We start from the raw sequence: 27463 nt of genomic DNA on the forward strand, positions 1-27463 counted from the left end.
AAAGTGACCGATCCGTTTCATTGGCAAAAGCCAGAGAGCTGCGGAGAGCTTCAAACTCCGGAAACTCGAGTACTCGGAGCAAGAAATGGGATTGTTTGAGCTGTCACAGATCGAGGAAACACATTTTTTTCCACACAAGTTAGGACGTACTGAAGGAAAATAGTTATAAGTATGGTCATTTCCTTCATAATGGTAATTCCTTGTTTCCGTCACCTCACATGTACCCTCACATGTCTGCACACTTCTTGCACCCTGCAACTAAAGCTGCTTTCTCATCTTTTGTGGTGGTTGAGTCTGTCAGACAGGAAGTGGAGGTTGTTTTTTTTAAAGGAAATTCCTTTTTTATTTATATATATATATATTTATCGCCACATGTAAGGTCTGAAGTTGCAGTTTAACACTTCCGTTTCCCATGTTCAAATTTTGAAGAAGCTGCTGAACACTGCTGTGTTACTGACATTTTAAGAGAGGGGCACTATAGGCCGCACAAGCGTCAATTTATGCACACACACTGTGAACACAAGCACACTTATCAGGACACTTAACTGGGGAAACAAACCATGGTTACTGAGGGACACGTTTTAGATGCTCCATATTTTTTAGGTACTCACACACACACACACACACACACACACACACACACACACACACACACACACACACACACACACACACACACACACACACACACCTATACAGGTTTTGTGTACTAAAAGGACACTGCTCCCCAAAACAGTGTATTGCATCATTAGGGGGACATCCCTTTCCACTGTTTCACAAAGATGTGTTGAGTATTAAAAAATATATTTTGAGCCATACGACACAAATCTGAAGGAGTCAATTTATCCACCAGAAGATGGAGCTAAAAGACTTTCTTCAGCTTTCTCTCAGTCCACAAGTCAGCTCTCTGCTCTTATCGTAAATGACAACTTATAAGGTGAATAATGTAGTAAAATAACAAACTGTTATTCATAGGATACCAAACTGTCAGGATGCAGGTTTCAGGGCCACCTGCCAGTGAATCCAGCACCATTGATTTAAAACTGAATCGTAAAAGCTCTCAACTGTACAGAGACTATGACATGCTTCAAAAGTTAAGTGTGTGAGAGAGTCATTGTATGCATGAAGTATAGGCTACATAATCAGCCTATTGTACTGTGTAACACTTAGGTCATTGTGATCATGATAAAGCACTATAACATCTCAAATAAAACTTACTAGAATTCATAAAGGTTTCATTAATTACATTGAAAATATGTGGAATATTATAATGTAATGAGAAACATCAACATTCATGTGTGCTACTGTTTACTGTGAGAGACTATTAAGATGAATGCCACTGGTTGAGACGAAAAGACAGCAGAGACAGTCACGCGGAGACCGGAAGTAATAGGATTTTGGCTTCAAAATAATATGGCAGAAAATATAATTGTTTTGGGCTAGTGCTATTAGTTATTCTTTTGAGTAATTGTTTTACCTAATATATATAGCTGCGTGTTATTGAGGCTTCATGACATTTTTCAGGGCCGGACACTTTGACTCTGTGTGGTTACATTGGGTTATTATAAACAGAAGATCAGCGTTACTAATATCGATTAATTTGGATGCACACAGGAAATCACAATATGTGTGAAAGGTTTACATCTAATTTACCATGCATTCATCCAGTAGATTGTATCCATCTAGAATGACGCCATCATAGGTCGTAACATGCAGTCTTTTATTTTGAAAGATCGCACAGGAAAATCGTTTTAAGCAACGCTCCTTGACAGCAGTCGGCGGTGTGCCTCACTTCATCAGTGGAGCAGAGGAGCGCAGCATTACGCATAGCATGTAGCTGAAACTACATCAGACTGCGGTGCTGAAGTTTTTGGATCTGAATTCATTTTTCTTCGAGGGAAACACTGACAACATTTAGAGCTGCTCTTCCACTCTCACCTGTTTGGAGCTGAATGACAAGTAGGCAGCAGACCTGAACAGTGATACTCGGGGCACCATGGAGGGCAATAAGGGATTACTTCGCTGTAAGATTGTGGTGGTCGGCGATACGCAGTGTGGCAAGACGGCTCTCCTTCACGTGTTTGCCAAAGACTCGTACCCGGAGGTAAGAGAGAGTATTTCATTAAGATAAACACACGAGGAAAGTCTCTGAACCACACGGCACGACAAAGTCTCCATCCAGCCGAATATTTCCAGAGAAACTTTAAAACCTGCTGATATCATCGCTGATGTCAGATCACGTGGGAACTGACTGATGACACACAACATGTTATTCACATGTCTTTATTCTCATGTGGTTTACGCCTTTCTTATTGATGCCATTTCAATTGGATGCTGCCATGTCCATGGGAGACTTGTTTGGGCAGATTATGTCTTTCTCTATAATATGATTTAACTTCATTTTTGCGGTCAAAACCGCTTACATGTTGACATTTTCAGGCTTCGCGCCCGTTCAGTGCGCATTCATGTGCCACAGATGTGCGGGCTCTGTGCGCTTTGCGCACCGCGCGCGTCAGTCTGTGCAGGAGCAGTCAGTAAATACCGAACCATCACTGGTTTGACCGGCAACAACCAGTGAGCTGAACTGCCTCTAACCAACACATGGAATACACACCTGTCTTTCTAGATTGTGTGCAACATGCGAATAATTCAATGTACAGCAATGTTTTCACGAATGATATTGAGACAAATTACATCCCTAAGTTATCAGGAAGTTACTAAAAGGTATAGTTTAACACTTAAACACCTTATTGCTTTTTAAAGGTAAAAAATACATGACAGACCTTAAATATTTTGCAGATAAGTGTTAAATAAGCAGTGGACATCGTGGGCAATATCAAGTTTTGAATGAATCTCTGTTGTGGTTTTGTCTATTAATGACAATGCATTGGCAACAATGGGACGTATATATTTAAATTGCATATACAATATTGAAAATGACAAAACAAATGGTACCCCGAAGTAGACTAAAATATCCTCAGTTGTTATATGTACTTATTTTTCGACAAAAACTCTTGAAATGTTGAGGACATCATCTACTCTACACGTTCCTCCGTTGTCTAAAATGTACACAACAGCCCTGGGAACTTTCATCTAATTAAGACCACATGTGTCTCTTTTCAGAATTATGTTCCCACCGTGTTTGAGAATTACACAGCCAGCTTCGAGATCGACAAACAGAGGATCGAACTCAATATGTGGGACACTTCAGGTAAGACACACTTGAGTTTGGTTTCACCCTTTTGTGTGGCGCGATTAAGATGCTAATATGTGTCCCATTATCGGCCCATGAAAAAGTCACATTAACAGGCGCTGCAGGTTCGTAAGCAGCTGACTGGTTGGTGCATTCAACAACATCCAGGAGGTGGGCCAGAAACATATTATCCTGACCACTAAGAGTGAGGCAGGATAATCTGTTGGGCGTAGTGAATTACACTTTTTTTTGTATGTTCAATGATGAATCTACATCATTAGAAGACAAAGTGTTTCAATAACTTCAGTCCTGTCATCACCTTTAGAAGGAATGTGAACAGCCGCTTAAGAGATTTATCAGCTCTGGGAGAGGATAAACAACTTGTCATTCGACATATGCCTGTTCCAAGTAGCTGTCACAGCATAATCATTTCTTATGAACACACACAACATTACTTTATAACAGTTGCAGCTTGACATCGTGGCCAAATCCATGCACCATCCACCAACGTGGATTTAGTTTTTCTGAGAAAACAAATGTTGATAAAGATGTTTGTCCCCTCGAAGGGCTCTGTTAACTCTAATATGTGAGGAGGACTGAAGCCACAATGCAGCTGAAAGTTATTTTATATATTTGAGACTTCAAGTAGCTGAGAGTCCGTGGAGCTCAACCTGTCAGATTCTTTCAGACGTGAGCGAACTTCCACTCTTTCTCAGCTTTCAGGCGCTTTCACATTTCATTTCCACTTTATAACGATACCTGAAAACTTGTTCTGAAACAACCACAGAGAGCCGCATTGATTTCGCAGCGTTCCATTAAGCTGCACCCATGCAGACGCACAGAAAGACCAGCTAGATGAGCTGGAGATTAAGAGCTGCAGCTGCTGAGGCTGGTGCTGCTGGTTGGTTTGCACTGGGTGAGGCCGCTCGACCGTGTTTGAACAACACCCTCTAAAATTGCTGGTTGTTTCACACACACACACACACACACACACACACACACTGAGCAGTGTGGTGGATAACAATACAATTACACCAAAGGAATGCTTAAACAGTCATTTACTCCACCATACAAAACAATTTTAATTCATCTTTTTGCGTGAATCATGTGCTATTCACTATTATGTCATTATAATGGCGTCCTCTTGCGCACAATGGAGGCTGCATAGTGGGCATAGCTCTCCCAGGTGTGACTACCTGTACCTGTGTGAATACAATGGAAGCTGTTTTGTCATCAAAGCTTCCTTAATCCTTCTCCATTTATACTTCTAACAAAAATATTTTTCTACGTGAGCGTGTGCTCCTGTGAAAGAAAAAAATTGGTTTTATGGGAGGATACACACCGTGCCAAATTGATTTCTTCACAACCTAGCAGCCCAAATACTAATCACTTTTTATTGATTCATAAAGCAGTCATAAATAAAAACATTTTTAAAATGTTCTAAATTGTATGAAAATGTGTGGGGATAAAGATAAAGAAAGGACCTTCGTAGTCATCATTTTTGAAAATATGCTTGATTACATTTTTGCCGAGAGTCAGATGAGAAAATCGATACCACTCTCACTCGTGTACAATAAATCTGAAGCGACAGACAGCTGCGGTTAATTTAACATAACGACTGGAAATAAGGGGAAACAGCTAGTCTGATTATTACCAACCACACCAGTGTGTGGCTGCTATTGTGTGTGTGTGTGTGTGTGTGTGTGTGTGTGTGTGTGTGTGTGTGTGTCATAGCCTTCATACATCTGTCTGTGGATGGATTTAGTTACAGCAATAGCAGCATGACCCTGCAACATGCAGTCACATCATTTTACAGGTCTGTAGAGATTAAAATAAAGATGAGTGGGGTTTGGACAAGTGGGTCGGAGGTGGGGAAGGAGTAGGGAGGGAGGGGAAAATGGGGGGGACAATTGACCCGCCGTTTCACGCCCCTTTTGCCCGATTAGCGTCAAGGCTGGTTTCATCCCATCGAATGATGGTCTCTGGAATTCATATATATTTAATTAATTGGATCCATGTCAAAAAAATAACTTTGAGTGATCCAGATTATGGCAGGTGATCCGTGTCTGGCTTCCTCCAGCTCTGAGAGAATAAGTGTGCGTTGCCTCGCGGCGTCCCTGCAAGCTATTCTGGGCCTGTCCCAGTGGACAGGTGCATTGGCACCTACATCAGTATTACCACGATTCCCCCTGGTACCCGCCTCCTCCGACTAATAACTGAAAAGGGGGATTACAGTCACTTGGCGAGCTTACGAGGATGTTTTTGTGTGCTGTAACACCCTTGAGTTTTGAACTTTTGTTCTTACTTACATTTGCTATTTCTTATGCAATCACAGTTTTGTTTGAGTATATACATTCGCCGGCTGGTGTGTGTGTGTGTATTCACTGGCATGTGCAGGCATGCGTAAGAGACAGTTGTGCAAATGTTTGTGAGCAAGTTTGTCTTTATATGTCTCGGTGCATGCATTGGCTGGTGCGTGCAGTTTGCATGACAGCCGGTGAACTGAACCCGGTGGGGAAAGAGGCCGCTGCTGAAGCTCACTCATTGAACTCGCATGATAGAAACATCTGTCTTGTTTTCATCACAAAGTATGATAACACTTTAATATATCATTTTGGCGACAAAGTGGTACCAATTAAATGTCAAATTGATTTAATTTGACTTGTTGTAAGTAGCTTGGGAGAATCAACCGATGCAAATACAGATGATAAACACACAGTAATCTCAGTTTTATGATATAAGGCCAGAGCTCCTGTGAGGATAGCAGATTAGAGAAGGAAGGATGAGGAGATAAGGAGTGTTGCGAGAGTGAGAGAGTGTTAGGCGAAGTGCCAGAACGAGCCTCCGAGCTGCTCGGCCATTGTGCAGAAACAAACAGTGGATTTAATTAATCAGGCACTTGCGGTGTGACCAAACACTTGCCCCCTGTCTCCTTCATTCTTAATGTCGCTACACCTCCCGCACGCTTCTTCCCCCTCTCGCCTCTTCAAATGTTACTCTGCATTATTCTCTCAATCTTTCTGCCATCCTCATCTCTTTCATTGCCTGACTTTCACGCCGGGTTGTATATATGCTGAGTCAAGATTGAGAGTCAGAACAATATTAGTTTGAAGAAACTTGAGCATTTGGCTCCACTTTTTAGAAGTTGTCATTCACTCAACAAAATCAGCAGCAAACAGGTTTGACTAAATTAAACGAACAGAATAATAATTGCGGTTGTAACTCCAGGACGTTGTCATTGAACATTGTGCAGTAAATTAAAGGCACAAAGCAGTCATCTGGAATAGATAGACTTTGTTCTTTCACACAGGATGTCTTCACAAAATTGCAATGTAATGTGTTATTAAAGTGCTTTCTCTGCCTTGGAGAAGGTGACAAACCAAACTCACCACTCTCTAACTTCGTATGCATCATGTATTTTTATTATTTAAGTAAATACAAAATTAAGCAGTGTCCTTTTTTTATTAAACTGAATTTAATTTAGGAATATCATAATTAAACTGAACATAAACTAAAACAATACGAGCTTTAACTATAACTCCCCCTTACAAGACAAGGCCTATGAGGTAATAATGCTGGTGTCATAAGGCATACTATTTCAGTTTGTGTTGTGCTTTAGCAGTGCAGTGTCAACAAACTCATTCGCAAATAATAAAATTACCAAAATTGCCACATAGTGAATCTGAAAGCGTTCAGCCCCCTGAGGGCCTTGGGGTCCCGGAGCAGTTGCCAGCCCTGAAATGACACTTTGCCCAGGCCTGGAAATCAGACTGAATTACCCTTTTGTTTCATTTAGTTTTTCAGTCTGACATATTGTTCATGTTAGCCAATTATATTTGGGAGATTGCCCAAACCAATCCGTAGCAATAGTGCCCATTCATTCCAATGAAAGTTGCTCACCAAGCGCATACGGCCCAAAAAGTTTTCTCATTTTGCTTCTGCACATTGTGCACAAGTTTCTCTCCTTGGCTAGTCCATTCAAACACTAACCCTCTTTACTTTATTTTATATTGGCACATGAGTTTCCTTTTTGTGCTGTTCTGTACTTCATGGTGCTGAAAATGTTTGTTTACTTTAAATTGAAAGCCCTTTTGGAAAACATTTAAATATGAAGAAAAATTCTGCTCACAAGTTACAACAAATACAAAAATAAACAAATAGCTGAGGAAATATGTCCAATTCTTCTTCACAAAAAGCTTCTGCAACATTTGAATGTGCGCTGCATCTCGTGGGGTCATCAAAAGGCAATTAACCATAAGACAAATCTCAATGTGCAAGTCATGTTGATAGCAACGACACAGCAGTTGTCTTGCTCATGAAAATAAATACCGAGACTGAACTTAAAATCGGATCCCAAACGACCTGACGCTACAGTATAATACAGTTTTCATGACTTAATACTTCCTTCTCTGCACTTTTCTCTTCCTTTCTTTAATTTCATTCATTCTTTATAACGCTGGCTGCCAACCCCTCAGCAGTCTCTTCTGCCCTCTGTGTCCAACTGGCCAAGGTCAGGAGTCCCTCTCTTTGGGCGCACCGCCCTCCCACTGCTCTTGCCCTTGATTAGCTTAGCTTGCAATTTCTTTGTCAGTCGCTCTATCTGTCTGTATGGCTCTCCTACACTTCTCCATGAATATTTTTCTCAAATCCCACGCTGCCTCCATCCGTTAGCCTGGTGTGTCCCCGCAGTCCAGATACCCCACATGACTCACTCTAATCTGTCTGTGACAAAATAACAGACGTGATGCTCATCGTAATTCTGCACGCATCTGGTCAATTATTACCAATTTGCCAATGTGGCTCTTAAAAAAGGTCATGAATTAGATTACTAGAGAGACTCCAGGGGTGACCTTTACATTCTTTAATGAATTCCCTGAAGTTCATTATGAATATGTCCTAAAATAACAATTCAAGAATCCAAGGTAATTTAATATTGTGTGATTATGTTAGTTTGCATTAAAACAGACCTTTACTAGTTCACCGTGTCATGACTTGTTAAGCATGAAAATATGGAGGTGCTCAAACAATTTTTTGGGGCAAAAATTCCACAATAATTGTTGTTGTATGTATTACATGTGGGTGGGGAAAGAGAGCCATAGAGTGAGGTCATTTCTATTTGGATGACATGTAGGTAGGTTTGCTGTATAGCCATGAAATATATGGCTGCATATATGACTTTGACGTTAGTCATTTGATGTGGACGTCACAGTGTCATTAGAATGCATAACATACGATCGATGCATAAAAAAACAGATTTACTGTGTTGAGTGTCGACAGCAAAACTCTAATTTCCAACACCTGTCCTGTATATTATTAAAATATAAAAAATGATCCTAATACATTTTTTGTGATATATATGTTTTTTAATTATCTTCACATCCTGACAGCAATCAATAAATTAATTAATAAAAATGCCCGAACAAAAACGAATCTGGTACCTCTGGCTGTCGCAGCGCTAATTTAATTCAACTCAAATTAAATGATCGGACAGCCTACCCGTCTGTTTACCTGCGTGAACAGCTGTTACTACTAACAATAGCCGTGTTCATTTACGTTCATTATGAAATGTTTATGTTCATAATGATACTCGTGAGGAACGGCTTTGAAGGCAGGGCTGAAGAGACAGGCTGTCAGTGTCGCAGCTCGCTATTCATTTTTTATATCCAGGCACTCTTGCAATAATTGTTAGCATTACCAACAGAAGCTTAAAGGTGCTAATATGTTAGTGGTGTTTGTAACTTGTTACTGTTACCACCCAAAGTAGCCCAAAAAATGTATTATTGCAGGTTAAAGGGATGTTTAATTAAGCTGGTTTTAGCAACATTATTTTAATCATAGTGTCAGTTATATACAAACTAAACGGATGAATAATTAGTTTGGTTTATGATGCTGTAACGCACATAACAGGGGTTTGTTGTCTTGGCTGGATTCAAAAGGGCAAACACATTTTTACTGCTGCTGCTGCTGCAAAAATCAAGTCTTAATATCTATTTTTCTCCGTCTGGCTGCGGACAAAAAAGCAGCTGTTGCCCGCAGGATACTCTTACCAAAAAAACAACAAGCCTCCAAAATATACAGGTTTCACAACTGAAAGTGTGAGGTAACAGTCGATAAAGTAACCTGCAGTGTCACACCTTAAAACAGTGAGCGGCGAAAGGAACGTCTTGAGGTTTGCCTCCTTGAACTCTGCCCTCCTTTCTCTTCAGAAGCATGTAAGCTGCATCTTCTGTGATACTTCCTTGAGTGCTCGACAAGTCAATGAGAGCTTGCCTTTGCACTCGCAATACACATGCTGCTCTTTCTGTCACATATAGCATGCAAACATTGCTGGCACTTTCAAGACCCTGTTAGATCTATCCGTCTATCCATCCCAGCTCCATGGACTCTGTGGATAAGATTGCCTTAACAATGCATCATTCATTCATGAGCAGCTTTGATGACACCAATTACATGTTGGCTCCTTGAAAGCACTACCTCGATGTGCTCCGAGCGAGCATCTGTGTGTGTGAGTGGCACCTGGCTCAATGACAGGGATGAGCGCAGAAAATAGCTCGATGCGTTGGAGCGTTACAGAGGCTTTTTGGACAGAAGTGCAGAAGGTGGAGGAACTGGGATTTTAGTCCAAGTGCTGTTGTTTTTTTTCACTAAACATGTGCAGAGGCGTGTATGTTTGTGTGAGTAAGCGTGTATGTGTAAGTGCTCTGAGAGATTAGAGGAGTGGTAAAATATATAAATAGAGACAGTGAAGAGACACAAGGATATAGTGTCAAAGCGGAGTGCCGAGTTTTGAGTGCTCCGAGTCATGTGGAGGAGAACAGATGAGTGTCAGTAGGTTTTTATATTGTGAGCCTGTGCCCCAGTCACCCTGGTCTGGTTCTCTTCTGCTCATGCAGCCCATTAGAAGACCAAGGGTACATTGAAAATCAATGGCCTAGATGCGTCTAAACTCTCATTCCCAGGGGACCCCGGTCTGTCTCTCAGCTACTGGTGCATGTGTAACTGAGCAGTCTGGCTAAGAGAGACAGCAAGTCTGGGTGAAGATGCACACAGGACCACGAACTTTTAGATATGACTTTCGTAGACGATTCTCCAGCATTAACAGATACAGACTTGTGTATTTATTCTTCAAAGTTTACTTCACTTGTTGTGAACTTATTTACTCTTCATTCATCCTCCATGTTCTAAAAATGTGATTTACATTTTCATTTAGATACAGAGGTGCTGTTTTGTGTCCACTATACACCATCTTTTGTTGTTTTTTTATTTAAAGACAATAAGCAACCAAGCCTGACACAACACACAACATAATGTATAGATATGTTTAAATATTGATCACACACGAAGATACAGAAACACACATTTAGAGTGGACGAGTTGGGGGTTGCCATGTCCATAAACCTTCATCTTGTATTACACATATTCCATATGTCAGTTATTGTTGCTTTTTCTGGGTTCTCATCACACATTTTCATTTTATATCTTCATTTTTATCTTCATTCATCCAGTATACTTTAGCTGGAGAGCATAATCTGTTCGCTCCATTGATGGAAATCTGTACTCTTAGAGCCAGAAACGGTCCTTCCCAAGCTATATTTTCAGAAACATCTCTTTTCATCTAATTTAAACTTCAAAAATATGTCAGCTAATATGTCAGCTAAAATACAACTTGACAGAAAGTTCTGTGCTAAAAGGAATAGAAAAGAAAGGTGCACTGAGGCGTGTGTTTGCGATACACACTTTCTGAATGAATGAATACAACCCAGAACTGGCAAACCTCCCATCTCAACAGCAAGATGTTGTAAAACACACTTCATTCAAACTCTTTCGTCGCAAAAGAGAATAAAATGAATGTCGGCATGACCCCATTCTTTGCAATATGAAATATTGTCAACAAGACAGCGGGCAGAGGCATCATGTTTTAGAAAGTGGTTTAAAACCATAATGGCTCAGTTGTTATTATTATGTGACAGGGAAAAAGTAATTAGACTTTGTCGGGCACTTTGTTGAGACACAAAAGCACAGGAGGGCACTCACGAGGTCTATCCATCCACTTAAGACCCCTCTATCCGTTATCTATAATGCAAGACAAAGCTATGACCACTCCATTCAACGGCCAACACCTCAGCCATTACTGAGAGGGCTGGAGGAGATGGAGGGTGCTGACCCCGTTTCTATTGTAGCGTGATATACAGTGATTTCTATTGTCCAATTGAAAACAAACCCATCTCACAGACATGCTGTATTGCTACTCTACAACAATGATTACCTGGAATGGTACATCCTATACTGTAGTTCAGTGATTCTTAACCCACACTGTTTATAAATAGCTTTGCAGTAAAACTGTGTTGTATGACTTGAAGTGTGACACACATTGTAATATTTGAAGACATATATAAAATTGGCAAATCTAGTGACACAATATTTTCTGGCATTTAAACTGAACCATTTGAATTGTGTGAGCTAAATGTTACTATATCATACATTTCATTGTAATGCACATGTGCATGCAGTTTGTAATACATTGTTGCTTTAATGTCAATTTTTTATTTGTAGATTTAAAAGCACTATTATATGGCTTTTCTAATAATATAATGGACTTTCTTTTCCTATTGGCTGTATTGCCTTTGAAACTCCTCTCAAGCCCGTAGAGTCTTGGTGTAGTCGGACAAAATAAACAAGATCAGTGATCAGAGCTCCATGTGTGAACGTCAGAATCAGCGCTGCACACAGGAACATACGGCTTCTCAGGCCGCATATAACATCACAACAGGAGCTGGGAGCTTTAATGTGAAGGGCATACGCCCAGATGTCCCCCTGTCATTAATTTGAAGGAGTCCTGCAGGATTACTGCTGATTTCAGGAAAAAAAGCGCTCTCCCTCTGCGCTAACTGAACTAGAAACATACAAGAAAATCACGTATCATTTTTTACTGAAATCCAGCCGGGTATTTTGTTCCAATTCTGAGTCAAAATGAAATAATCATGACTTAAATGAATACTTCAACCTATAAATTACCATTTGAAGATCAATTACTCACCACATGTTACCTTGGTGCGCGACGTGACCGAATCATTTTGGTAAAAATGAATGTTTGTTATTGGTTTGTTACTTTAAAAACCTGTGGCACTAACATAGCAGAGTACATCGAGTGTGGAGGGGGGGCCCGCTAAGCCTTCTCTGCTGGCCTGAACAGAATCACAAAGTTAAAGCTATTTTATAATTTAGTTTGTAAATTTTGTATTATTTATTACATTTTAATTAAAAGTTATAATATCAAGGTGTGCCGCGATCAGCTGCTAAACTTGACCATTTCCTATATATATATATATATATATATATATATATATATATATATATATATATATATATATATATATATATATATATATATATACATGTTTGTGTGCTATGGAAAATCCAAATCTGTTGTCATACAGCAGACAAGCACATTGTGCAATGACTGTTTGCCTCTTGATGGGAGTCGCAGCGTCGGCATCAATCATTCCTCCACACTGCTTTTCGGTTTGGTATTCAAGCAGAGGAGTCTTCGCAGCAATATATTCCAGTAACAATAATCCACAATTTATAAAAAGCTAAACTTAAAGTTAAACTTGAACTTTGAGTTAAATTCAACACTGGATTTGTGAACATGCCGCTGTTAAATTGTCTGGAGTTTAACATATTATAATCACATTGGAAAAAATAGGATTTTTATCATAGGAGGATAAATATGACAGAAATAATAATATCCTGTCATATAACTTTTCTGATGAGTTTTTTCACATGAATAACTGCAGTCTTTGACATCACATGTAAAATGTGACTAAAAGAGTAACTTAACTTAAGGTCCAATAAGAGCCCCAGAAGACAAAGTGCATGTTTAACTGTAAGGTTTTAGTTCGACTGAGACATCACTCGTGAGAAAAAAACATCAACACACTAACTCGTAGCTAAAACAAGCTTAACAATCTCATTGTATTGAATAAAAAAAACATGTTAATTAAAATGTCAGAAATCCATCATGTGATCTGATCATTCTGGCTCAATGTTGATGTTTTAATGACATGGCAAACAAAATGAGAGAATGGAGAAAAAGATATCAGGCGAAACCAATTCTCCTTCAAATTATGGGACATTTTAAATGCAATTCTGTGTGCAAGGAAAGAAAGCCGCAGCGGCACAGTGTCGGCCCCGCAGGGCGTCTCGAGGTGTTTATGCATAGGCGCTCAGTGATTATCCACGCTGAGCGTGCATGTGTTTCTACTGAGTGGACTCTATTACTGTTTGATAATCATCTAAACGAACAGGCGGCCTTCTCTTCCGGTATTTACCAGGCAGCTCGCACAGCTTGATGGCAGTAAGGCTTCATCTCTGTGGGAGGTATTACCTATATTTTCTGGTGGTGGAAGAGAAATACATTAATCAGTAGCATTACATTTTGATGCTATTCCATCTCTGGATGTATTTCAGTAATTCAGACCTGGATGAAGGGCACTATTTTTATTTTTAAGGGCATGACTGGGACAAACAGGATTTCAATATTGATGATCGTTACTGGGCTGTGATGGAAGTTGGCAGACAAAAATGTCGTAAGAGAGGATTAATAATGATTTCCTGTACAAGCGTCTCACGGTGCGTTTATGTTTCTACTGAATCACGCAGAGCTGTGAATGCTGAACGATACAGCGTGCAGTCTGATAGTCTCTTATCAGTCACTTTACAGATTCAAGCTTGACTAATTTATTTTGGTTAGCGCAAAAAATACAACAACGGATGTTTAATAATGAGTTTTACAGGTTCAGACAAAATGAGAAACAGGAGATATCTCCGGAACATGAAAAAAATCACGAAGAGGATTTACCACATTTAACAGAATAGATAACATCCCTCCCTTCATTTCATAATTAAGAAACCTGCCTCATGGGGCCCATTAAAGGTCGCTAATCAAGAAATTTAACGAAGAAAAAAAGCTTTCCTCTCACCTCAACCTGCAGTACAGTTAGAAATATACTATAATAGATGATGAAATAAAGAAAAAACCCTGAATAAATGTCTAGATTGTAGCTGGTGTCTTGTAGGCCCGAGCAGGCTGGGCCTAGTAATATGAATGACTTAATAATTCATTAATTCATACATATAGTGTATCTTTGTGTATGCCAGTACATGATATCTTCTTCCTTCTTATCTTTATATGTTAATTATGAACGCTTTTTAAAATAAATGTCTGGTTCGAAGTCTTTGGTTGGAGCTCTTACGTTGGTAAATTTATTTCCAATGTATGTATCGTGTCATAAAGAGGAACACACACTGTTCCCTCTCTATGTCCAGCTTCCCAAATGTGAGGATCCGCTGCTTTTCTTTGTCTTATATGAGAAAGTAAACTGAATCTTTGTGTTTTGGACTGTTGGTCAGACAACATAAGCTATTTGAAGATGTCTCTTTGTGCTCTAGAAAATTGTGATAATGAAAATAATTGTTAGTTGCACCCCTACTCCTCCAAAGGGCAGTAATTTCATACCATTTGCATTCCTGTATGATGTCGGTGTGCACTATGGACGTCAGTCGACATCAAATGGCACAATTAAAGTATCTCACTAAAGTGATACTATGTTAGTGACAGGACCAGGATATACAAACCTGTCCACTCCTGTAATCCAGCCCTGTGTCATGTCATTAAAGTGGATTACATACCAGTTTTTGTGTATTTCCATTTCAAAAGCATGTAGTTTGAGATCAGGTGTCACATTACACTGAGACACTTTGTATAACTCTTTGAGAAGATATCATTCAGGCAACACTACATGAGCCTTTTAGGGAGGACGGACCTTTCTTCGCAGCCGTTGAATCAAAGAGGGGAATCTGTCAAGAGCAGCAAACAAGTGGATTATATCAAATTACAAGAGTGCATGGACAGTATACACGTACAAACCTGTTGTTGCGAGCAACCAAGCAGGCAATGGGGAAAAAAGGAAATGGCTTTTTTTGTACGGATCAAACATCAAACACATGACAACCCAATGTGGAGTAGCAGCCTGGTGTTGCCGTTTCCCAGACGGTTGGGTGTCACTGCGCCAAGCGTTGTACAGCAGAGACCCATCTAACACATGTTTGATGTTTCGTTTGGCTCCTTTTAAACGACACTTAAATACCTGTATGCTATCTGTGACATCCTTGAGTATTAGAACAATTTTGTTCTCCACGACGGGTGGAAACATCGAAGTAAACTCGCCGAAAGCTCCGTAAATGAGCCTCAGTCCTTTGAGATAGTTTAATACATGCGGCGCTCCAGTGAGTGCCTTTTTGAGTTGGTTCTTGATCAGAGGGGTTTCAGACGGTGACAGATGGGCTGAGGTTTCCTTGTGCTGCTGCTACAACAGCAGGGATCTTCCCATGAGGGGCGGGCATCATACTACAAGTCCCAGAGAGAGTCCAAAAAGCTCAAAGATCAATAAGCATTAGCTGCTGCTCGAGAGCTGAACATGGATTAGTTGACATCATGGGATTTTGAGGCTTGCAGTCTGTGTGTGTTTGTGTGTAATGAAGAGTCAAGTAAGCTCTCCCATTATCCAAGATTATGCTAATACCAGTATTATGAGCAAGAGTGTAGCTGAATGAATTGACACGCGTTCACGTTTTTTTTAATCGTGCGCATATAAAACAAATAACTAGAGAGCATCTTGCGATGTGATCACACAAAAATGGGACATGGGGCACATAAAGTGGATGGAGCGACGGGGTGCAATGGCTCCTTTCCTACTTCCTAACCCCCTACTTCTGGCTCCTTTGCTCAAACCACCCCCATCTTCAAGCTCTGTCTCATTTAGAGCTCAACTACACACTGGTAAAGTTAAATGACTGCATCTTGCACTGTGGCGACGCTATCCAGTGACAGAATCTGACCACAGACAGACATGTAAACACCTGGCAAAGTACTCAAAACCGCGTCTGTGGGATGTCTGCTGCAGCAAGTGATTCACACACAGACTCATAACAAGACCAGTGTCACTGTGTCCTGTTTCTAGCCACCTGATATTTGCTCATGTTTTAGCTTTTTTCGGGTCCCTACCAACTCCTGAGGGAAACATCTGTGTTGCCACTACGATAGTAGTGTGCAAGGGGAGTACAACCTTTTCACAATCCTTTGTCATGTCTTGTTTCACCTTTTTGGTGGATGACAATGATTTCATAAACTTTTCTCTGCGGCTGGGAATGCTGACGAGCGCTGTGAGAGTGAACCAAAAACACTTAAGTTGCGATCCAGACCAACAAAGCGGCAGAAGGCACTACAGCACTAGTCAAGTGGTAATTCTCTGTGGGTTCAACAACCTCTTTCACATACAAGTAACATGTGATCTGTTCTTCACATGAACGTATTGATTTCAGCGACTTTAACCTTAAGTCATTTCACTCACAGACAGAAAGCAATTAAGTGTATTTCACAAAATGTACGACAGTTGTAAGTAGGCTAACTACTCCTTTACGAAACATTTGTGACGTCTGTGCAACCGGCTGTATGGTATCGGGGTGGTCGATGTCACAAATCAAAAACCTTGAACAGCTTATTGCGATAAGTCTTTAGTTTAAAGCTGCTTTGGAACCACTGACGAGAGGAGAAGGATTGAAAAGCAGAGAGACTTGAAGCTCAGGATTCAGGAGTCTTGATGCTTGTTTATTCTGGCAGGGCTAGGTAGACTGAACAAAGGAAGACTTGGCAGAACAATAAACAACGACTGCTGCTAAAAAAAAAAAAAAATACCAACTAGCTAAATACACCAGAGAAAAGCAATCTGCTAAATAAACAACTCACACTGTCTTAATGGGGCGGAGCCGGTCCTGAGACAAAGCAAACTCAAGAGCGGGTCGCACTCTGCTGCGTGAGGTAACACTGGGAGATGTGTCTGCTGATGTGGATCCCGTGTTCGACGCTGGTTACAGGCCCGCATGGCATTACATTCCCGTGATGCGGTGACACACGATAACCTGATCAGCACCGTGGACAGTTCTTGTAAATCAGTTTATTATCTGCAATAATTGACCATCGTGTAGTTGTGTAACTCTGTTATGTGTCCTAGTTTTTAGAATAGAGTATAGGTTTCCACCTGCATTATTTCTGCTTGAAAAAAATGGAGAGGAGTAGAAAGAGGTTATGTGAAATGGCTTTTAAAAATTACATTAAAGGATAATGGAGTTTCATGATGTTATTATTGAGCGCTCTACCGTGCTCTTTTTTTTTTTTTTTTTACTCCTTCTTACCTTGGGGGAAAAGTTTGGGAGGAACTTAATTGTCTGTATCTGATGTTTTATACTGAAAATAAATGATGGCAGCTGACTCACATTGTTTACTTGAAGTACATCGTTCAACCTTTACTCTCAACAAAATATTAGAAACAGTTTGAGTTAAAGTTTCACAACTATTGATATGCCTTCTTTGTTTTAGCATTAATTATGAGACAAATGCTTTGTTAATTTAATAAACTTAAAGGTTATGGTTCCTTAGAGGTGTTTTATTCAGTTTTAAACTGAATGTAAACGCCGCAGGATACCTTTAAAATGTTTGTAAATTGTCTCAAACATATCATTGGTATTACCTTATTTTGAGCGATGAGTGTCATACGATAAAATGAAAAGGGAGATAAAATGTTCAAATGTGGAAATTGTAAATAACGAACATAATGCTCAACATTGGTTCTTATTTTCTGTGTAATAACTTGTTTGTGGACAAATGCATCCTTTTTTAAAGTATTGTGGAATAGTCGGCACAAGTTCTCCTGATAACAGCTGACCAAAAGACATTACTCTGCATAGCTGTAGCCTATATAGGCCCTGGTGTGCTTGCAAAAGCGCTGACTAAGTAGCTCTGCAAATGACTTGTTTTACAGCATCCCGTCCTATTGCCTCGATTAGTCCAGCAGTATTTTATAAATACAGTTTGTATAGCTTCAGGTAGGTTGAGACTAAGATCTCTTGTTGTTTTAAACAAAGACAGAAACACAGACTTAGTAACATTCAAATAGAAATGGCTAAAAATAGCTGATTTTTTTCTGAGCTTTCTTGACTCTAGAGGAGCAACTCCGGTGGGGTTTTTAAATGGATATAAAGACTGAAACTCTTTTAACATTATAGCTGCTCACAGCTGCCATCTGATGCAGAGGTGGAGCTGACAGCGTGAAGCTGAGCCACAGCTGTCGGATCACTGATGCCAGTGAGCGTGTGCGGAAGACCTACGGGTGTTTTTGGGGAGACTGTCGGAAACACTTCCACTCACCCCTGCTTCATTTCCCTTTTATTAATTTCATCATTCTCATTTTGTGTCAGGACTCGATCCGTACCTATAAAAGTCAGACACGAAAGGTAAAGTGAGAGAGCGTGCGTGCCGTATGTGTGACACCCAGGAGCAGGAATTAGTGAGAGGGAGGGTAAAGTGGCTGTGGCCTTTAGTTTGACATTAACACAGATGCACAAACACGTGGTTTGCTTTGGGGCCAGATTTTAACAACATGACAAAAATGATGGTAAACTTAGCTGTTTTTTTTTGGCACATATACTGTACTCGTATGCTGCCCTCCAGGTGCGTTGATGTTGTGTCATGAAAATGTAAAATTGGTAGTTTAAAGAAAAAATGTCTTCATAGTTTTGGTCATTCAAATTATCGGTTAAGATATCATTTTACTCTGACATGAGACAGGCTATTCACAAATCTTAATATTTTTATGACAGCTTTTTGTAAAATTGAACACACAGTTCGGATTTGAGTGAAATATGTATTATCTTATCTATATTTTGTATTGTGCAGGATACATTTTGGTGCTTTTATCTTAATTTTAACTTCCAAATCATCAACAGAATAAAAGTGGTTTAAAAAATATGCATTTTTGTGGTGTGATATATTTGCGATAAATTTGCAATATGCAGAGTGGGAAATAAAATACAATCGTCCACCACTACACAAGAGTGGAACATACGAAAGTTTGTTTTCTGGCTACTATGACAAGTTAAAGGTCAAGTGTGATTTCGATGAGTTAGTCACATTTTATTGCATAAATTTAGTCGTTAAGAACTCAAATGCTTTTTTTGACAGAACAACTTCAACATTTTTAAAAGATAAATAAAAGTCTCCTTAAGCATGTTTTAAACGTAAAGCTGGGCTACTTTGAAAATAACTTTATTGTGTGAATTGTGTCTTTATCTGCAACTCAGATTCAGTCGGGTTCGATGGGAATTTTCTGTCAAACACATTTTTGTAAAGTTGCCAAAGCCCTGTGCACTGTGACAATAACGCGGAGTGTTGGAGACAATGAGGGAGACGGAGAGGGAATGGTGTCCCCTCTGGATAGGAATGTGTCCCCTTGCCCAGGTCACAATGCTCAATTCAGACTGGGGCCCCGGCAAAAAAACATGCCATTCTTAAATACCAGGTGACGCTTTGTGTGAGCCATTCATTATATCACTGTCACATGTCTGTCTGTTGGCTTATTCACGACCGTCAGACGAACAGACCAGGGGTTGTGGATGAGGCCCCTCTTCTCGTTTTTGAAAGCGATGAATAACACCCACTAGTTGTCATCTGCAGAATGGCTTCGTTCATGGTAATTACATTTAATCATAGTTATTACCGCGAAAGGTGCTCCGTAATGACTCATTTTGTGATAAAACTCTTCTGCAAAGTAACTAAATGACATATAATCCACCTGGAAACGTTAGTGATGTCTGTGTGTATTTTTCACCCACAGGTTCCGCCTACTATGACAATGTGCGGCCGTTAGCGTATCCTGACTCAGACGCCGTCCTCATCTGCTTTGACATCAGCCGTCCGGAAACACTGGACAGCGTGTTGAAAAAGGTCAGTGTCACATTCACAGGCGTGTGAATGTGTCGCCATAAAGCTGAGAAGGTTTTCAAGGTGCGTTTAGTTTCGTAGCAGGACTGCGGGCATCAGATAGTTATGCGTAAATTGCTTCTCCTCCCTGTACTGGCCTTAAAGGAACGTCTTCAAAGCACGACCACCACGCTGCCTTTTGGGCGGAGCAGTTAGTGTACAGTGGGATTTTAGGGCCTTTCCACTGTAAACAGCTGCTTCTGCGGTCCGAAAGCGAGGCGTAGATAAACAACGAGCTGAACTCACTGTGAAGCTCTTCAAAGCTGAGGGGACCTGCAGATTCAGGTGATACTAATCTGTAGGTTTATCACTACGAGAGAGCTTTTGTCCTTTTTTTTGACACGTTGTTATTATGAAATATTGATTATGCTTAATGGCTCGGGGGGGTAGAATGAGCCGTTCTTTAATCACAGGGTTTTCCAGCTCGATCCCCGTCTCCTTCCGTCTTTAGTGAGACACTGAACTCGAAGTTGCTCTCCGGGTGTTTTACAGCAGCCTCCTGCTCCTAAATGCAGGTTACTGTAAATGAAGACTTATATAAAGTACATGTTTTGTCCTATAACAAGATTAAAACTCCATCCCAGTGTCGACAAATGTATTTTTGCATGGAACACTAGTAGTATTTTGGATATTGATCAATCTATCAATTCATTTTAACTGCTAACAAACAACTGTGAGTTGTGAATATAAAAATGTGTTCAGAGCGTTTGACCTTTGAGTCGACGGACATTCCTGCAGTCAGCACCATCGTTCATCAATGACATCATCAATACAAGAGAAACTCACTTATCTTTTATGTGTTAGACAAATTCTCACATCTATAGAGGGTCCACTTGAGAACTAACTTGAACTTTGACCTCATTAGATGACCTCAGTAATAGTGGTGAACTACTTTACAATGCATGCCCAGGATGCCAAAGTGACATGTTGATGGGTTACTTTATGCAAAGTTAAGACACAAAACAAAGAACCATGTCCTTATTTAAGTGCCACCTTGTTTTATTTCCATTTCCTTTGACATTGCAAACATCCATCTTCAAATAACTCCCATGCAGTACATACCACCTTTTCCTCTGGCATTTATGACAGCCTTCTGCTTACTAAATCTTGTGCCCTCCAATTTTCCTCTTGGAAGGACTATTTTTCCTCAGTATTGCAAAGCTACAAAAATGCCCCCCGGCTCCTTATCACTTCTCCTTTTCCTTTTGTTGTAATCTTTTGTTCTGTTCAGTCCAATCTCTCTTCAAACACTCATTCGATTTCTCATCTAGCATAACCCAGTTGAAGATGTTATCCCACTCTCTACCCGGCCGGCTATCACCTTTTTTTTTTTTACAGCTTCAACCCAATGCTTTGCAGCTGGCAACATATTCTCAACTTGTCTTAACAACTTTATCACATGGAGCATGTCAGCATCTCCTGCTCTTTATCTCTTTTTTTTTGTCTTTTTATCCTCCTGCCTGTTTGGATTGAAGTATCAGGTTATTTGTGAAGGAAATATTTGATTATGAAAGCTGTGATAAGACCATCTGTATATGCAACATAAAGCATGCTAAACTCGTACATACAAAAACCAGAAGCTGTACAAACACTATAAGAAACATAGCAGAGGATGATGCACACCCTCATTGGCTGATGATGAAAGGATTGGAATCACAGGTTCTACCAAAATTTCACAGCCTATGTATTACCTGAACTTTTAAATGATGTTTTCTGCAATTTTCAACAAAGAATACTAAATCTTCACATTTGAAGATACTTGGTCTTAACCAGACTAAGAGTTGGCCGATATAAGGCAGTATTTTGGGAAAGCACAGCTTTGAGCTAAAAGCTAACATCAGCATGCTCACATGCTCAAAATGTTGCACATTTGCTATCATGCTGATGTTCAGAAAATATAATGTTTTACACTATTCATCCTGTTCAATGACTTAGTTTAGCAGGTTAGTGTGCTGACATTTGCTAGTTGGTCAAAAAAACAAAGTATTGGATAAAGTTAAAGTGTAGCTGATGGTGCTCCATAAAATAATACGGGTTCAGAGCGGAACATAAACGTCTGTTCCAAATTTGACAGCAATTCAATTCAGTACACATTTCATTAAAGCCACACATGTCAACGTCATGGAGGCACAAGAGGAAAAGTAAAGGGGTTCACGTAAAGTCATCAGGACTCATCGTCTGGACACCTTTGGTTGTTTTTCAGAAATATCAGAATTACCTTTAATAAGCACAACATGTGTAATATTTGCGTAATCACAGAAGATCACAGAAAGCACGACCTCAGTGTCCTAAATGCCAGCTCCAGCCCTTCGTGGTGGTTTTGATAGGTGTATTTCAAAAGTGCAGTTACCTGGATCGCACAACTATTTGAAAACTGAATTGTCACCGAAGTTATCGGGAAAAAAAAAAAAAAATAACCAGCCCATTTTCTTGCTTTGATAAACCAGACTCAGCTTCAATTGTGTGTATTCTGCTCTTTATCTGGGACAGCACTCCTACCAATTCTTTACATTAGCACAAACAATAAGCTGCTCTTCCCATGGGTCCTTTGTGACTCATCTAAATTGCTGCTATTCACCAGTTGCACACTGTTTGGCGGAGCGGCCTATTGAAAGGCAACAGCTCACTCTGCATAACTGCACAACACACTGCAGCCCGTAACAGCAGCGACACAGGCATCCGGGAGAAAGGATCTCTTTGTAAGGGAGAACAAATGGAGCAGCAATGCTCAAAGTGGTTGTCTGTGCCATGGTGTGAGGAGATTATGACACGAGTCTCACAGAGGAAGACAGCGATAGAGAGAAAGTTAAACAGTTTGAGTCATGTCTCTCTTTCTCGCTGTCTTCCTGCAGCATTTATGACTGTGACCATCTGGCTTTTGTGAGCTCTTGTTGTGGCTAACAGAACATCTATATTGTTTTAATTAAACACTGGAGGTCAGAAATTACAAGAGGTGAATGTTAAGTTACACGTTCAGCGATAAAATAAACTATGTCTAGGTTCAAGTTTATTGTAAAGAGTGTCACTACCACGTTATATAACAAAACATTTATACATACTGGGCCCCTTTTCAAATAGGGAAAATCTTGATGCTACAACATGTAATAGTTTTGCCCGAAGTTATGCATCCAGCTTTAGGCCAACAGTTTGGGCTGTATTTGTTTTGCCTAGTTTAGTGTGAACACTGGCAGGAAGAATGGGAATGATATCTTGTCTACGCTCCTCATTCAAACCTATATCTGATTTACAACGACCCTGTGCACTCGTGTGTTTGTCTGTTCACACACAGTGGCAGGGGGAGACGCAGGAGTTCTGTCCCAATGCCAAAGTGGTGCTGGTCGGCTGCAAGTTGGACATGAGGACGGACCTGAACGTCATGAGAGAGCTTTCCAAACACAGACTTATTCCTGTCACCCACGAACAGGTGAGGAGTGCAGAGACAACACCACTTATCTCTCTTTATCCGTTTGCAGCAACAGCGTCCAACCTAGCTTGAAATGAACTGCTGTTCCTGCAACCGTATCCTAATAATGCTAACTTCATTTTGCATGTGTGAAGAACTGAACTGTATTGATTCAATTTATTTAACGTTATAATAATTAGAACATCCTTTGGATATTGGATATGGTTTTAAATGTAGTTCTTTCTAATTTTCCGCTGCAGCGATTTTCATTTGTCTATAGTGACACTGACTGACGTACACATTTAATTGTATCATTCCAGACAAATGATATCCGTTGCTTTGCTCCCTGGTGATCTTACTGTAAACAAAACTTCTGAAAATGAATTGGGAGAATGACATTTGCTTCAGATCATAACTTCCACAAATATGTAAACACTAGGAGAGTAAAAGAGCTGGGCCTGAACAAAGATAGCGACAAACAGCCGGATGTGCAATAATACAATTGTTTTGTTTGTGTCTTGGAGCAATGAACAGTGGCACGCATGAATTTCAATAGCCTATTTTCATGTAAATGTGAATTCACACTTCTTGGCAGCCTTTTGTCAACATATTCATATTTTCTCATAGCTCTGACAGAGCAAAGGTAAGCACCCTCATTGTCCTATCAGTAATGGCATACAAATTGGTCCATCAAGATCTCAGATTATTGTCTCTGGATATTTAGCTCCAAGTAAAAACCTTTGATTAAGCCAACAGCAACAACTCCCTGCCCGTCCAATCCCACTTAAATCGTCACTGTGAGAACACTTTTATTTGTTTGGCTGGGTGTATACTGTAAAATCCCTGTGCAGTTCTAATAAAAAAACATTAAAAATAATCATCCCAAAGGCACCCAACGTACGTCTTGTCTGGTTTACACATGTCCAATTTAGTTGCATGAAAACTGTGTGAAAACAATTATGTTACATTATCATAATTACATGTTTTTGGCAAAATAAGCCATTTCAGAGTGAATAATCGACAGGGAAACACTTTTGGTGCACTTGAGGCCGAACTGTGTGTCCAACGGCTTTATATAGTATTGCGCAATAGATCCTTTAATCTCGGGGTGGAGGGTGTAAGCACAGCACGTCTGTAGGCAAACGGCTGACGTCACGGTGGCCAGACTTGATAGAAAAAGATGGAAAAAAGAACCGGCTGAAAATAGATGGATTGGTACTTAAAAGTCTTGCTGTGGAGGTTTTCTTAATGGGCCCCATTCAAAGGGCTGCACAAAGTCACAAACTGGGACCCTTAAATTTCAGCCAACTGACCAACTGATGTGATCCCCAGGGGAAGTGCCTTCAGGTATGAACCGCATACAAACCGTGTGTTGGAACGTTTCCATTAATGCAAAAATAATGCAGCCTCCCTGGAAGCACAGCTCACGTCTTTAATGTTTTTTGTTTTTTTTATAGAAGAGGAATATTATTACCACATCTGACTGCTTGATACCCCTTCAATAAGGAATACTTTCAACACTCTCCCACAGTGTTGATGCTTCATTGCCAAAGAAGTTGATAAATTCAATTGATGACACACTCCAGTAAAACATAATGAAATTAAGTGGGAAACTCAAAAGATAGTGCAAAAGCCACAGAGCAGAAACACTACTTATAATAGCTAACGGATTGGTTAAATCAATAAAAAAAAAAACTATGTTACTTACAATAAGATGCACCGTGGCACAGAGCCAGTGTTGTTGCAGTACAGGTAAGCAGAATTAAAACACAAAATAGAGGTTCAACCAGCCCAGATTTAAGATGGTGATAACCACTACTGGGAATAAGCTGCGCTTTTACGCTGGAGTTTCACAATTGCACAGATAGGCCATGAATATTTCATAGCTGTGTGGAGGATCTTAGCTTCTTTGTATGCTCCAGCTAGCCATCATGCTTCTGAGAGCTTTGGTTTTTTATTCATGTTTACTGTACATGACCAAGAGCAAGAGCTTTATAGCCACCAAAGGATGAGGTAAGCATAATCTAACCACATGTAACACATTCACTCCTAGAGAAGGTTTCAAAAAGGGTGTTGCGAAGCCGACTCAGCATTTATACACACATAGTACTGTCTGGCAAAAATAATAAGTAAAAAATGGCATGAGGTTTCCAACAGAGGTTCAACATGGTTTTCGCTCTCTCACATACATACACGCACACAAAGTGTTAGTCATAGCTCTGAGTACGAGCACTCAGTCGCTCTTTAGTTGTCGCCCTTTTTTTTGGAAAAGAAACAAGAACAAACTGAAGCACAGAGTGAGTGCACAGCTGGATAAATGTTGGAATTTTAAAGCTGCACTAATCTTTTTCATAGTAAAAATGAATAAATAGTATGTAATACATCTTAAAGCTTTAAGTTTTACTAGCAGATGTTTATTGTTTTTGTTTTTGTCTCAGTATTCTCATCAACCTCTTTTCTATTGTTCCATTAACTACAAGATGAGCTGCAGGTAATAAAATGTGTAAACTCAGAGTTACAAACAAAGAACAAAGTCAAAGAGTTAGTGGTGACCTAACCCAGAGCTAAAAAGGAGACTAAATATCCGATTTGCATTTGCCTGTTGGCGAGAAACACAGCTCAAAATAAATGCAATAAATTTAGAAATAGTCCGCTAAATGTGCTACCTGCGTCTTCACTGTTTATCCTTCAACTTAACAGATCCGTGTTCTGCATTTTTAGGGGACTGCTTTGGCGAAGCAGATCGGAGCTGTGGCCTACACGGAGTGCACGTCAAAGTATTCAGAGAACAGCGTCCGTGACGTTTTCCACGTCACCACCCTGGCATCTGTTTCCCGTATCCATCGGCCCCAACTCAAACGTGCTGGCTCACGTCGAGGACTCAAGCGGGTCTCCCAGCAGCCGCCTCGGACTGAGATTCATGAGCACCCGCCTGCCGTTAGAAAGGACCGGGCCAAAAGCTGCGTGCTCATGTAGGACCCGTCTGCCTCGCCAGCAGCCTGACCTGCGTGTGCCAACGGACATGAAAACATACTGCACATGAACTTAATTTATTGGTAAATTCTTGTCAGATATTTGCACTGCATAAAGGACCATATGATGAGAACGAAAACCAATGCTATCTTGTGGAGTTATTTGAGGAATCGTTTGTCCATCTTTAGCAAAACTCTCCGTGTTCTTTTTTCTGTGTGGGCGTGTTCTTATCAGGGGAGGTCATTAGCGTGGCAAAAGCTTGTTTTTCTTTAACGCTTTTACTCAAACAGGTGGGCAAAATTTCTCGTGGACACAAACAGGCTGGTTCGGAAAGGAAAAAGTGAATATCGAGATAAAAAATAAGAATCCGAAATTACCGAGCAGGAACCAGCATTCACAGTGCTGGTCTTGGCCTCTTTATGTTATTTCTTGTTTTGAAATGCTATTCTCTCTTAAGTGTTAAAGTAAATAAAGCACAATACAATGCACGCAAACTGTGACAGAGTTATTCTTAAACGTCAGGAAATGAACTCTGCTGTTCCACCTCATATAACAAGTTGAACATCTGGACAGACAAACTAAACGTTTCCTGAACCACAAGTGCTTTTAATATTGTAAACTGAATAATCACTCACCACATAAGACTGAAGTGTTGTGAAATTAAAAGTGTTCTAATAATCTACACTGGGAAGGAAAGTCAGGGAGGGAGTAAAGGGGGTGACTGTTATGTTGTACATGTGATAATGAAATAAAAAGAAAATAGTGGTCTGCTGAGTGTTGGGACGTCTTTCATATGGAATGTATTCACTGACTGTGCTTTGGCCCTGACACCGAATTGTTAGGCTTAAAAACTTTAAGTGTACAAATCAGAAAATCTTGGATTTGTTTTAGTTTTGTCTTCAGATCTGTTTTCAGCTGTGAATATGTTGTCTCAGAAAGACATGAACATTTATCTTACAAAAAGCTCCCTTTGTCAGGGAAGATAGAACTTTTAAATTGAGAAATATTCCCAATTTCA

The 27463-nt window shown here is 40.1% G+C and overlaps 1 protein-coding gene across 1 annotated transcript; it reads left to right on the forward strand.

Annotated features, from left to right (window-relative positions):
* The first annotated feature begins 1810 nt into the window (after positions 1–1810).
* LOC137789870 (rho-related GTP-binding protein RhoN-like) lies at positions 1811–27463 on the forward strand. Its single transcript, XM_068583725.1, has 5 exons — positions 1811–2104; positions 3124–3211; positions 19924–20033; positions 23359–23493; positions 26194–27463. Exons 1-5 carry the CDS (start codon positions 1997–1999, stop codon positions 26446–26448), a joined length of 696 nt encoding a protein of 231 aa, XP_068439826.1. The 5' UTR covers positions 1811–1996; the 3' UTR covers positions 26449–27463.

This window comes from Clinocottus analis, unplaced genomic scaffold, assembly GCF_023055335.1.
Source record: "Clinocottus analis isolate CAN_PGR_092001 unplaced genomic scaffold, fCliAna1.0.p SCAF_19, whole genome shotgun sequence".
NCBI lineage: Eukaryota > Metazoa > Chordata > Actinopteri > Perciformes > Cottidae > Clinocottus > Clinocottus analis.

What these genes read in the sequence shown, in the direction of transcription:
- LOC137789870 (XM_068583725.1), top strand. Translation starts at nt 1,997, where the DNA reads ATGGAGGGCAATAAGGGATTACTTCGCTGTAAGATTGTGGTGGTCGGC. An exon ending in CAATATGTGGGACACTTCAG is followed by an intron (nt 3,212 to 19,923) that starts GTAAGACACACT and finishes TTTCACCCACAG; the next exon opens with GTTCCGCCTACTATGACAAT. An exon ending in TTCCTGTCACCCACGAACAG is followed by an intron (nt 23,494 to 26,193) that starts GTGAGGAGTGCA and finishes CTGCATTTTTAG; the next exon opens with GGGACTGCTTTGGCGAAGCA.